The 14,406-nt window shown below is 32.1% G+C and overlaps 1 protein-coding gene across 1 annotated transcript in view; it reads left to right on the top strand.

The window, feature by feature from the left end:
• Positions 1-14,406, top strand: part of rsh (Rap GTPase activating protein radish) — a 92,078-nt gene that overhangs the window by 50,489 nt on the left and 27,183 nt on the right. The window contains exons 7-9 of the mRNA XM_013317401.1: positions 2,844-2,932; positions 9,332-9,518; positions 13,975-14,118. Of these exons, the coding sequence (XP_013172855.1) occupies positions 2,844-2,932; positions 9,332-9,518; positions 13,975-14,118 (420 nt within the window). The remainder of the gene's footprint in view (positions 1-2,843; positions 2,933-9,331; positions 9,519-13,974; positions 14,119-14,406) is intronic.

The raw sequence follows: 14,406 nt of genomic DNA on the forward strand, positions 1-14,406 counted from the left end.
AGCCAATCGATTCGCTCGTAGTTTCGGTGTCTCTTTCTTATGGTGCTCTGAACGTGCTGTTTTATCGACAGAGACTGTAGAGGAACTTTTTGGGTGACAGTGGCGCCCTCAGGGTGAGTTTGTTCTGTCGACATTTGCAAACGCAACCGCGCGGTGCTCCTGTCGAGATGAGATGAGCGAGCCCTGGCGCAGGCTCGACCGCCCGCGCCCTCATCTGTTGCCTTACGCTGCCATGTTTACTAAAACGAAACTGACGTGCCGTACACAACGAATAACCTCTAAAATTTCACATTGACAGCGAAAGTGTGTTAACAACAAAAAATCGCGAATAAATCGTCCCTCTAATATTACAACGAATCGTCACTAAATGTTACCCCAACGAATAAAAATACGCGCATTTTGCATTGTAATAATGACTTGTAAATTGTATTTTTGATGTAATTATTTCACCTTTTGGATAACTGGTGTCGTGAATCTTTGACGTCTGAGTGTTAAGGTGTGACATAAGACTAATATTGTTCTAAAATACTGGACTATATGTAAAATATGATAATTAAATGAAACACCAATTAAAAATAATAATAATTTTAATAATTGATATTATAATTTTAAAATTTTAATATAAATGTGTATAAACAAAACCAGTGGCACATGATGGTAAGTGAAAGTGAAAGGAAATGAATGAGAGGCATCTATGAATAGATTGATACATGATATCGCTTTGTTTTAGAAAATTAAGAACATAAATAATATTAATCGCTTACGTACATTAACTTTATACTGAAAATATAAGTGTTAAATGTTTATAGAGTTATAAAAAATAAAATACAAACATTGTAGATAAGAAATATTACATCGTTTAAATGTTTTATATACATTTTGATTAATGTTATTTTAGTTAAACTATGTTTCCGTTTTTTCACATTAAAATTACGAAAATTTTTAGCAATTTGAAATATTCAAATAAGGTTTTAAGTTACGATGTTCTACAAAATAATATATATGTTTAAAATTGTTTATAAGAGATATAAAAGAATCCCTTATCATGTATTTTATGTGAATTTTATGTTATGCAGATTACGGATACCTAAAAAAAAAACAATAAATGTAAGCAATAAAAATGAAATTCACGTTTTCGGGCGCTGTGTCATTAATATTATATCGCCGGCGATATTAAGTTCTCGCTATAAAAACGATGAAAATACCTATTTTCTACCAAATTTACAGCTACCATTACGATCATATTAATTACGCCCTATTTTCCATTTTATTACTTTCGCTATGTAATAAATAAATCACTCGGATTTCCTTTTTTCAAAACAAATGTTAACAGCATAGAAAATTGTTTTCAGTGTAACAAACGTATTTTTAATTTTTCCAACTGAATATTATCAGTCCACAATTTAATGTTTGAGCTTCAACAATACATAATCTGTAGGAAATTTTGTTTTGCTCCTAATTTACCGTCAGTATGCAATAAAATATTAAATAAGCTGATAAGATTACTTTTACATGATATACAAATAAAATATTTACAAACAATTGGTTTAACTATTTAACTAAACGTTCAAAATAAGTGTTTGTCCAAAAATTTTCATTTTATAACTTGCTTGGCATTCATCCAAGCTACGGCAACATTGCCTTTGGCTTTCGTCCAAATTAAAAAATTGCTTTCGCTTTCCCCAGCAGTTAGTCCACTTGGCTCAAACATACACCACGTGGTAGTATTGGTTTCAATATATTTCTATAGTAAATACAAGCTTAACTTTCAACAATGCAAATGAAAAGGCACAGCTCATAAATTTAATGTATAATTCTAGCACAGTTTACAGGATTTATATCAAACTATTGTCCAATTTCTGTTTACTAAATTGTCTGTTATACGGATTAACCGTAAAATTCATTAAAAAAATTCCCAATAATAATTTATCCAAAATTATTAATCTGTAATTTACCACCCCTGCTCCTAGCCAATGGAAAAATATGTGTTAGTTACACTATTTATAACTTAGGAACGGCTTTACCGATATGGCTGAAAATTGGTGAGGAGGTAGCTTAGAGCCAGGAGACGGACATAGGATACTATTTATGCTGAAGAGCTGCTTTTTATTTAACTTACTAATATTATAAATGCGAATGTTTAGATGGATGTGATGTGGATAGATGATTAGGTGGGCTACATTAATTAAGTTTTTTAAATATATATCCACGCGGACGGAGTCTTAGGTAGACAACTAGTTAATAATATATCCCGGCTGATAATCTCAACATTTCAAACTATTTTATTGAAGTGTCATGGGCAATTTTTTCTTGATATATTTATGAGGTTTATTCCACAAAGGACTTGCTATCAGCGTCCCGCCTACGACGCAAAGGTATCCAGATCGATTACATCATCCATCATACTTCTATACTGATCGTTTTTATACCTTTGAAATGTTATTCATTCAATATTGTCCTTCTGTGCTAAAAGAAAATCTTTTATCATTATGTAATAAATATTTCAAGGTTTTTCGGAATAATTCCATATAAGAAAACGATAGTAATTTACGTAATATTTCATTTAAACTAACGAAAAGATTTTTTTTATAATAATTGATAATAATATTCGACATGTTTCTGGAAAGTGTTTCTGTAAACATATTCCGAATAGTCATTAAGTTGAATTTTAATTTTAAACCGACTCATTTATCGCAATATTTACTATGAGCTGATAGAGATGTATGGAGGAGTAGTACATACTGTGCCTCAATAGGGATGAGGGCAGGTTGATGATGATTTACTTTGAGATGATAGGATGATAATATTGGGGGAACAATTGTAAAAATAGTATATGTTTTCAGAACCGTCTCCACTGTATGACAACAACCATTACCACGAGGAATGTCTTCGTTGCAACTCCTGCGGGCTGAATCTCACCGGACCAAATCAGGTTAGTGTACTGTAAAAATTATTTATCAATTAACAACTGAAATTATTGAATTTTGGTACAAAGAAAGTACTTCACTTCCTATTGTAATGTACGCGAATAAATAAGAATGTTATGGAAAATAAGGTTGTGGTTGAACATTTTTTTTCTTATTTAATTTGCGTTATATACGTTAAGTACAGGTCTTCCTACTTAAGGAGCCAAGGCAACATTGAATTTTGAATTTCTTGTGTATAACAGTAAAGATTTTTCATACTTTAATTTCGTAAGGCGTTTCTATAGCTAATATTGATGGATAAGTTTAAAAATTTTACGAAAATTATTCATTTGAAAATATGTTATTTCCTAATTTCCCAATGATTTTGCTGATATCGCATTAATAACTAAACAGTAATTCGAATTTCTCTTTAATAGTCGCTACTGAATTACGTATATAATACACGTAGGGTCCAAATCACTAATTATTAACTACTCTTGTAATTAGGACGCTATGAAGTAACGAAATACTTTTTGCAGCTAATTACATTAAAACTTTTGCATTTTTTATTCATGAACGCTAAATTCGTCACTAAATTATTAAAAAAAAAACGGAATTTTACAAACAATCTTTATATTTTTGGAATGTCTCCAATCATACAGTAAAATTCTACATCAGACGACCAACTTCTACTAATAATAATTTATTTAAAAGTGTCCTTAGATTTTGCTTCTTACTAATATTATAAATACGAATCATTGGATGGATTGATGGATAGATAGATATATGGATGGATGTTAGAAGATATTTCCAGAACGTTTCATGGACGTCGCTGATATTTGGAATAGATGTAGAACATAGTCTGTAAGAATACATAGGCTATAAATAGGTTATTTTTTAATCCCGCGCGGATGGAGTCGCATGCGGCAGCTAGTGTATAATATTTTATTTTCATACAAAGAGAGAGATGTTATCAGAAATTTTCACAAATGATGAAAGGTTATTGAATCGTACTCGTCATATAATCCATTGTCTCTTAAAGTACTCGTGAAATTGTCTTCTACGACATCTAGTGTTCTTCAAAATAGATTTCAGTTCAAGTGGTTATTAAATAATATTACATTCCTAAACTACGCTCAAGAAACCTTTTTGAGACTTGTTATGTAATATACTTCTATTCTTTTTTCCACATGGAAATAAATACACTATCATAAAAATGTTAAAAGTTATCACTTATTGCCGAATATACACTCAAAGCAATGCATAATCATTTTATAATGTTTGGATGGATATTAGAACGGCTGCATGGATATCGCTGTAATTTGGCATAGATGTAGGACATAGCCTTTTTCTCAGAGGGGAATTCTTTATGCATACTCCGCGCCCCGGGGGGACACGGTAGTTATGTGGGATTCTCTTCCGAGTGGGAAGCATACCCACTAAACCCCTCTGTTCCTCCTACGCATCATGGCGAGGCCACGGGCACGCTTGCGCTTTCGTCCGCGGCCTATGTAGAACATAGCCTGGAAGGAAACAAAGATTAATTATTAAGTTTTTTTTTAATCACAAATCCAAAATAATGTAGACGTAAGCGTGCAACTGCTAGTAACATGATATTTAAGAAAACTTGATACGTTCCAACATTATATTTTGATTAAAAAAAAATTGTGTATATAACAAGAAAATGGTTTTCTGTGTCGTAAAACATTTATAGTTCAACTACTTTAAGTTTATTTAACTACTTTAATTTATTTCTTATGAACAAGGGTTGACATGTTTGTGATAGTACAGTTCTCTTTGTCACTTTGTACGATGAAGTTGTTATAAAAGTTATTGCTACTGTTATGTGACCCTTTTCTTTATATTAATCCACTTAAGTAAATATATTATTAAACAAGATTAACTTTTTGGTAACGACGCTTCTGTAGTAACTTACGGTAAGTCGAAGTACAATATAAAGTAAGTAAACTGCTACATGAGAAATTAGTTTTAAATTCATTCAATTTAATAGCCTAATAGGGTTACATTTCACTGCTAAAAACCCTATACTAAAAGTACAATATTATGCGTGTTTTTTAAACTATGAGAACAATTAAAATATTATGTTTTTTATGGATAATTTGTGAATAAAAACTCACGGTTATAAGTACTAAATACAAATTGATGTTCACAAGCTGCAACAGTTATTCTTTTCTTTCAGCTGTAATTTTACACGTCCTATAGTATTGTTTTGATAAAATAGAAATAAATTTAATATTAATTTATTTTAATTTAATAAATGGTTAACTGTTTTTATATAAACAAAATAAGTTTATTAGAAATCCGTGTAGAAGTTGTGTAGCGCAAAGCCACAAAACATTTCCAATCGAATCCCACAGAAACCGTTCGTCCGCAAATCGATTCGGCAACCGCTGACACGGTCCTATCGAATCTTACTCGGATTTATTTGTACATATATTTTAAAGATAAAATCAAACTAATTTGCAGTAATACTTTTATTTTATTTATTTATTCAAGAAACATAATTTTCTAAAAGATTTTTTTTTTAATTTTACATATAATTGGTACTAGATTAATATATGGAGAATATGTACATACATCGCGCTACTGAGGGAAAGGGTTTGTAACAAATAATAGGGTATTCAGTTTTTTTAAGGGTCACTTTTTTGTTCACTTATTTTCTACTAAAACATTACTTACATATTTTTCGTCCTTTCTTCAACACTATCGTCGTTCCTTATTTAAATTATTAAACATTTTAAGTGATATTTTTACAATATTAGTATCTTCTCTCTCTCTCTCTCTCTCTCTCTCGTCTTTTCAATGAAATATCCATACGGCTATCCATTTTATTAATCCAATGTATGTTCGTAGATCGCATTATTAAGGGACTCTTTTTACGCAGTCTTACTGAAGCTACTTGAGCCTTCGAACGGTCTTTGCTTTTATTACAATAGTTTTCCAATAAAAGGATTACGTTCAATGAACATATGAAACGAAAGAGAATATCTTTTTCCTTCGCCAATAAGGTAAAATACATTGGCCCAACATGGCCAAACATACATATCTATCATCCCAGATTGATTGCATTTTCTACTTAAACAATTCCTTAATGGTGAATCTACACTGAGGATTGTTCCACAGTCACCAATTAATGATTCTCTGGTAGCAAATTAATTTTGAAAACCTTTATCTTTCTAAAGTATTAAAGTAGTAGAATTTGACACTTTTCTATCGGGATATCGCAAAATCTAAAAAAAACTGATATGTTAAAAATAGACATAAAACCAGAAAAAAAGAGTAACCGGACGTGTGTTTCTTTTCACGCACTCTACGATATTGGCATTCATAGAGGCTAATATCCGGCACGAACATTTTGTGTTGGAATTGAATTTGTTCGCGTAACGTAGCGATTACCTGAGCTACATACCAATGCAAAGGAATACAAGGAAAACTGGAATTATCTCTATGTTTTATTTTATACGTAATAAATAGAATACTTTTTTGCTTTCTTCATTAATAAAAACTTTGTTTCACGCAGACATTATTCAATATACGGAGTTTATCTTCTTTTAATCTTATGTGGACTAAATGTATAGAAATGGATACTAATTATAAATACGTTTTAACAGGTCGTGTCATATTTAACATATAATAGAATTAAACTGAGGTTTAACTCAGACACTAGTTAATCTCACTTGGATTAACATGTTTAATAAGAGACAGTTCGACCAGAATAGCATTATTGTCATAGCTATAGATAAAACACAATACAGGATGTCCCGGAAAACAAAATCGTTTCAAAACATTTAGGATTTATAGTTTTCAAAGTGCACAAAAACGTCCTTATTGTAGATAAAGTGCTCTTTAATAATAAATAAATTAGTAAGAATAGACTCGGTGATATCGATACGAGTTTGAGTGGCATTGAGAATTTAATTAAGCGAGTATCACAAAGAAGCCGAATGAAAGAATATTGCCTTTGAAATAAATCAATCAATTACGTCTTTCGATGGCCATTTCATGTGAAAAAAACAAACATTGGAAGCAAATCAAAAACTTCATTAGAATTGAATTTTAAAAACTTTGAAACTAACTTATGGATGTTAAGAAATAGTTATAGACTAAAAATCACGTAGGTTTTATTTTGTAAAACAAAGCTATATTGTTGAGTTAACAAATCAGTCATCTACACTATATTCGGTTTGCCGCAGGTTTTATTTTCTCTCTGTGCATCCTCTCCTCCGTCGATTAAAGGTAGGCAACGCATATGCAATTGCGTATGCCTATGGGCAACGGTCACTTCGCTATTTCAGCGATTTCAGGTGGCCGCTCGTTCGTTTGCCACCTTATATTATAAAAAAAAAGGTTGCGCTATGCAAAAATAAATTCATTTTTACTCGAGTTGTTACTGTTGCAAATATCAATTGCGCTTTTCAATTGTAAAAAAAAAACTTAAACAGTGGATAGATAAAGAAATACATCTCAAATAATGTAAATTTGACCTCAAATAAATAAGGATCCTATCTAGACTAGCATAATAACTAAATCTCAATCTTAAGAACTGGTTATTGAAACCATTCGGTTTCCTTTAATTTCTCTTAAGTTTGAATAAATAATAAGCAGTAATTTTTATATAGGAGTATGCACCAATATATCAAAGTCAGGACTTTTTTAATTCCACAATTTAAAAAGAAATATAAACATGGACGTTATGTCAAAGTTTAAAGTTATGTTTTTGACCCAAAACTCTCGTCTACCTATCATCAATCTCCAGCTCTTGAGCACTCTTCAAAGAACTAATAATATTGAAGCCTGTTTAATCTGAGATCTTGTCAGCTTCTTTACAAATTGTTCAATATAAAATTAAAGTTTCAAATGTTAAATCAACCCAAATTAAATATATACCTATCACAAATGTTTTGTCTGGAATTATTAAAACCATGAGATAAAAAGTATTTTATAATCTTTTCATATTGCGTCCAGACGGTCAGTTCAGGTATTCGCAGAAAATTATAATAGTATAAATATTATACGTAATCTTTATTTTAAATACATTGGCCACTTCCTGAAATGTTTGTGTAAAACATATAGGTACTAGCAAACTTTAAATGAAGAATATTAAAAACAATTTATTTCTATATATTAATTTTAAGAATAATAAAGTAATAAAATTAACAAACTTGTTATTTGTTAATGTTATTAAATTAAATTTTCACTTTAATATTAACAAGACACCAAAATATTTAAGAAAAGCTTGCTCTGTACACTCTTAAGGTAAAATTTGTTTGCGAGCGTCGTGTGTGTAAATCTCTGCCAAGGTCTTTAAATGCCAAGACACGTTAAGAAAATAAATTCTTGTAACCGCAGTCGGGGTTCAAAAGACTATATTAAATTCTGCCCTTGACTAAGCAAATGGGTTTAATTCTTCGCGCGCTTTGCACTACCTAAATTCCTTGTTAAGAATTTTTATCTTGTTAAGAATAAATTACGTTGATAATCCATACAAATGGTGATTAAATATATTCTGACATTTAAAAAGATACTCTTACGTCAAATATCACGCTACTAGATCTTATTTGGCTGACTTAAGGCACGCGTCCATTGCTCCGCGCCGGACGCACCGCACGCTTTACCCACAACAGAATTTCGTTTGCTTGGTATGATTTTACTTAGCGCTTTATCGACGGCATTATCAACAAACAATCCGTTGCGGGCCATGTGTGCGGTCCATCCGGCGCAGGCGGCTTGACGCGAACCTTTATTAGAGGTATGTTAGTAATAATAACAAAAGAATAACACACAATAACAAAAAAAAACTTCACGTATCGTACACTCATAGAAAAATACTTTTGGATACAATAATGAATAGATCCTTAGGGCTTTGGAACTTTGTTATATTAAACTTTATCTTGATATTTCGTTAGTAAAATATAAACAGTTGTTAACACAGAAAAAATGGTTATTAAATATTGATATTACGTCTATACTTAATGCTATAAAGAGGAAAAATTTGATTGTCTGTTTGCAATGAACATGCAAAAGTATTTCACTATTGGGGAGCTTCACTAGCCCCGGGTGACATAGACTATACTTTAGTCATATCAGGGTTTAAGGCAAGTAATAAAATCACAAAACTTCATAAATAAACAAGTTTTCTTTTATGTAGGGAAAAGGAGAAAAGGGAGATACTGTTCCGTTCATTATCCAGTTCACGTCACGCCTCTGATAATACTACCACTGAAATTGGTCTCAACTTTAAGTGTTCAACCTCGACGGAACTCCTTGGTGATGCAAGTTTTCAATAAGTGATTTGCCATTGACTCCATGAGGTATCACCAGCTAGCTAGGGGCTTACAGAAAGTCATCTAAGAAACCTTTACCGGGCAAATTGACTAGATACTTATTTTATTGATTGTCCACAGAAACGCGCTCGCCGATTCAAGAATCAGATATTGTGCGATCTACACTTCGCGGACGTCGCGCTCATGGAGTGCAGCGACTTTATGCAACAACTGCGCAGCTTCAAACCACAGTCATTGGGCTGCGCCGTCGCCAGGCGCAAGTCCTCCACCACGCTCATATTCCCGCTGCCGCCTCAAGCTTGCTCAGGTACAATAGTGGAAGAGTCCGCTTACACTGCTTTAGGAATAGCACACTCTTATGTTATACCACGACCATGGCGAAGACATTCTTGTAGTGAAAGTAATTCAGGGTTATGTCATGTGTGTTAAAAGCCAATTCTAGTACCTTCCACCTTTCAATCTATGCCTTCTCTGTGTACAATATAGATTTATTTATTTTCAAAGGCTGCGGAAAATTATAACCTTTTGTAATCATTATAAAAAACATCATTAGCAAACGTTATAAAAGAACAAATTTTTTCTTAAAATATTAAATCCCCTGCGTGAAACACTAATAAATCCCAGATAATGCTCTTAAAATCTCTTCAGCGGAAGCGCTCTCCCAATTTTCCGGTTAATTAAGATGATTAAACACATCAAGAAATCGCTGGCCCCGTAAACTTTTACTCGATTTTAAAGATCCGAATAATAATAATAAAGTAAATCTTTGGTTATACGATCAAAGCCTTCGCCTTAAGCGAGAAGCTTCGTACAATATTTACAAGAATATTTTCGATGAACATTTAGAATTAAAACTTTTATATTTTTTTAAACCTTCATAACTGCTGGCTGCTAGTAAATAACATGGTTGAATAATACGCCCTCTTCTATCCAATGTTTCTATCATATTTAAAAACAGTTTTTATTCCGTTAGATCTAGCTAACTAGTTTCAATATAACTAGGTCAGGTTTCGTCTATTCTTGTATTCGTCGTCTCACAGCCGGTTGTTCCCTCACCAGTCAATAAACGTCAACCCGAAATGGAGGAAACGTGTATCCGATAAGTCACGGTACACCTTGCATTATAACGCTTTATAATGCTAGGGAAGTCAGGTGAATTATCGACAAAAGATGTTTGTAGGTAACATAGCTATATGCGCAGTCTTAACATATTCTATGTAATACAATTTTGAATACAAATAAACATATATTTAACGCTAAATAAACCTCATTGGTACAAACATCAATTCGATTCAGGTTCGTAAAATTTCCAATCCCTAATCGCTTAGTCCAAGTAATGTTTATTTACCTTTTTTCAAATCGATTTAACAATGACGTACCCTGTGATGGCATCCGTAAAATCAAATGCAAGGAAACTCAATTTCCCAGTTGTTTCCTGAGCGGTGTGGCGAGCCACAGAAGGTACGAAACTTTTCCTAAACACCCGCATCGCCCCGTCTCCCCCGAAACCCCTCGCGGACCTCCCTCGCAACCTAAAACCCTTATAAAATATTTAAGCCTTATTATTCTTGTGAGCAATCCCCTGTCAATTTTATTTTGTCAACGTTGTTATTCACTTAGGACTCGTATGAATACTCTTACAAGACCGTGTCTTCTTTCTTTTGTTCTTTAATATTTAATTTCTTACTTCACTTGGAATATTTTTCTCGCATTGGATATTTTTGAAATGATGAGTGACAAGGATCACGTTGCAAAAGTGTACTTCGGTGTTTTAAATAAAAGGTAGCCACGTTAAAACACATTAAGACGGTGACAAACTAAAAATATACTAAGAAAGCTACTAATGTACCAAATAAAAAGAACGTTGAAGATTTATGTGTATATATTTGTACATACTATATACTGCAACCAGGTCACTTACCGTAGATTTCTGAGGACATAATCTCTGTTTTGTTAAAGTTAATTACAGAGATGAGGATATGTTTTATACTGATATTCTTGTCTCAAAAACCCTCGGTTAGTCCCTAATTAGATGTACCCAAACTTTAGAATTTCATACTTCATAATAATATTGAAACAATTACTAAAGTCCAATCCCACAAAATCTTTATTAACTCTATCAACAACCAAAAGTCTTTAACAACCATTATTAGACGCACGTAAAATTATTACTTTGTAATCCTATAACAAAGGATACGCATCATACGTTACGTTATAAAGTTATGAGACACGACAACCTCAAATTGCGTTTGTTCCTCTGAACGGAAAATATATCAGAAAACTCCAAGCTCCGTTCTCTAGCGTTACCGACCGAGTTAGGACTTTATTACCTACCCACTTGAATATTTTACTTTCTCTATAGTTAATTCCATCTTAAGTTACGTGCTTTTTAATTATTATTTTCTTGGGAAAATAGTGAACTAAGACACGAACTACATTCGAATAATAGAATCGGACAATATATTAATTTGGACATCTCTGGTTTATTAATAGTATGTTTTTTTATACTAAACAATAATTACATCATATTGTTTATATAAAGCTTAATATATTCCTATATTATTATATTTTTATAGAACAGTCCCGTAATATAATGAATTCTTTGGTAATATTCTTTTCAAGTCTAACACATAAAGGATTAATTTGAAAGCGTAAATAACATCATTCATTAAACGTTATTCTCCATAAAATAAAAATAAAAAATATAAAAACGAATATTCCATTTCAACATTGGTCAATACTTTGTCTATCGTGTCTATCAATACTGTATCCAAAAAAGGGATATTTTATTTCAATGTAAAATCGAGTGGGCCGCTAGCGAGGCGATATCAAATTAAAATCCGCAAAAGCTTTGAAAGCTTTGCATTCGCCGGGAGCCAAAACACACAGGGAAATATTAATTAAGCCTTCACGTGAAGTGATAAAGCACGCAGCTCATAAAAAAACTGACGAAACATCGGGCAGACTGTCGTGGTGTGGATATTCATTTGTTTCCAAGTTTAGACTCGGAAGAAATAAATAAAAGTATATCGACTCTCTGTCAGTACCTTTTGTTTATTAAAATTTTGTTTTATTTTGACATTAACTACCAACATATCTATGTCTTACTAACATTATAAATGCGAATGATTAGATGGATGGATCGATGGATGGATGTTTGTTTCAAGGTATCTCCAGAACAACTGAATGGATATCGCTGAAATTTGGCATACATGTAGAATATAGTCTGGAAGAACACATAGGCAACGTACATAACTAATTTCTATCATGCGATATCAATATGAAATATGTAGAGGGGCAGATCTACAATACGAAATCGATATAATACGAAATGTTGTTTAAAAGAAATACTAAGTAATAAGTTAAAAAAAATTACACATTTAATAAAACCCTTATTACCTAAAACCCTATTACGTGGAGCGGAAATTAATATTTCCTTTGTGCGTTTTAATAAAAGGACCGTTGTGTGGGTCAGTGACGATTTATTATTAAAAATAAATGACATTTACAATAGCCAAAGGGACATACTGTAGATATAAAAAAATATTTTCGCTGATAATACATCACGCGGTATGTTTATTGGTGGAAGTAGAATTATTTAAACTTACACTGATTTAATATTGTGTTCATTACCGTGGAATTAGTTCTACAGAATGATTCATTTATTTCTCACTATTCATGGTTTTCAATCTCTTAAATTTTTAGAAGAAAGAAGAATCAGTAAGAAGAAAGAAGAGAAATAGAGATGTTCAGTTCACTCTAAGTATGAACGCCAAGCATATTGCACAAAGTTTGGTGTTCTACCTTACAGTGAATTGCGCCTCTCGAATCATCGCGAATCAAGACTAAAGAAGAATTCTTTAAATATTATTTAAAAAGTTGTAAATCTTCTACTAACATTATATATTTATATTTTAAAAATTAATAAAAAAAAAAAAATATCTAACAAAACAAGTACGACATCGACCTACGCCAGTATACTGCTGGTTATAGGCCTTCCACAAAGTTTTCATAGAAAGAAGGCTTTTTGCAAGGCCTATGTCTTGCACTTTCAACCAGCGCTTTTCTGCTATTTTCGATGTCATCGGACCACCTGGAATAAAATACAAAAAATTATCAACTATAAACTAATTTGTTTAAAAAAAACACTCCGTGTATCGTACTCGTCAAAATCGGTTCAGTTATTTAAGCTACAGGGGGTTGCGAATTACACTGAACTTGACGTACCCAACTCACATACATATGTTACGCTCGTTTTATAAAAGTTACTTAATATTTTTTCTGACTTTATAACGATATTTTACTTTGCAGTATTTTACTAACATGAATTATTCAGTAAGAGTTTTCGTGTCTTGATGAATAGAGATGCATCTGTACTTTGAAATCGACTCGTGAATGATACGCACACTCAATATTTTAGTAGTAATAATAACGATATTCTAATATTTTCTTAATAAGCAACTCATTTGTAATTTCGTATATACGTCTTCGTATTTTAATATTAAAATGTTTCTATCCAGTTACTTTAGGGATGTTATCCGTGATGTAGCTATCATTTATGTGTGTTCAACAAAATATGCATCCCTTTAATTGAAGTTTAACCATAAAATAATTTAGTTCAACACAAACATATTTATATATAGGATCGGAATCAGATATTTTTGCATATTAAATTCCTGTATTAAAAATGATCCCACTTCGTATTAAGAGAAATAACCATAGAAGAAGACGGACTTAGCCCTGATACTAAAATGTTTTTCCAGACGAATTCTGCGAGGAATACCCGCACAGCCTGATTCCGACACCGGGCTACTGGATCGAGTGCTCGCGACAGAAGATCGCAACCGACACCATATGGGATGAATCCGAGTCAGAACACGACAGCCCGGATCAGAACAACGAATCGGGTGAGTAACCGATATGTTATTTTACTACTATCAAAAGGTAAAAACAAACTGACTAACCGTTGGTTTATGAGACAAAAATCTCTGTATAAAACATATCGTCAGCTCAGTCATTGTCATTCACATAACAGAGATAATCATATGTTTTAAATATTCTGGTCTCATAAGCCCACAGTAAATTGCTGCAATGCTAATATAAGTGGACCAAGTAATATTTAGTGGGTAAGGAATGCTTAAGGGACAAACATTGATTTTTATTTTTTTGAATATCATTTAAATATTTCATAGCGA

This window comes from Papilio xuthus, unplaced genomic scaffold (assembly GCF_000836235.2).
Source record: "Papilio xuthus unplaced genomic scaffold, Pxut_1.1 DF826938.1, whole genome shotgun sequence".
Lineage (NCBI taxonomy): Eukaryota > Metazoa > Arthropoda > Insecta > Lepidoptera > Papilionidae > Papilio > Papilio xuthus.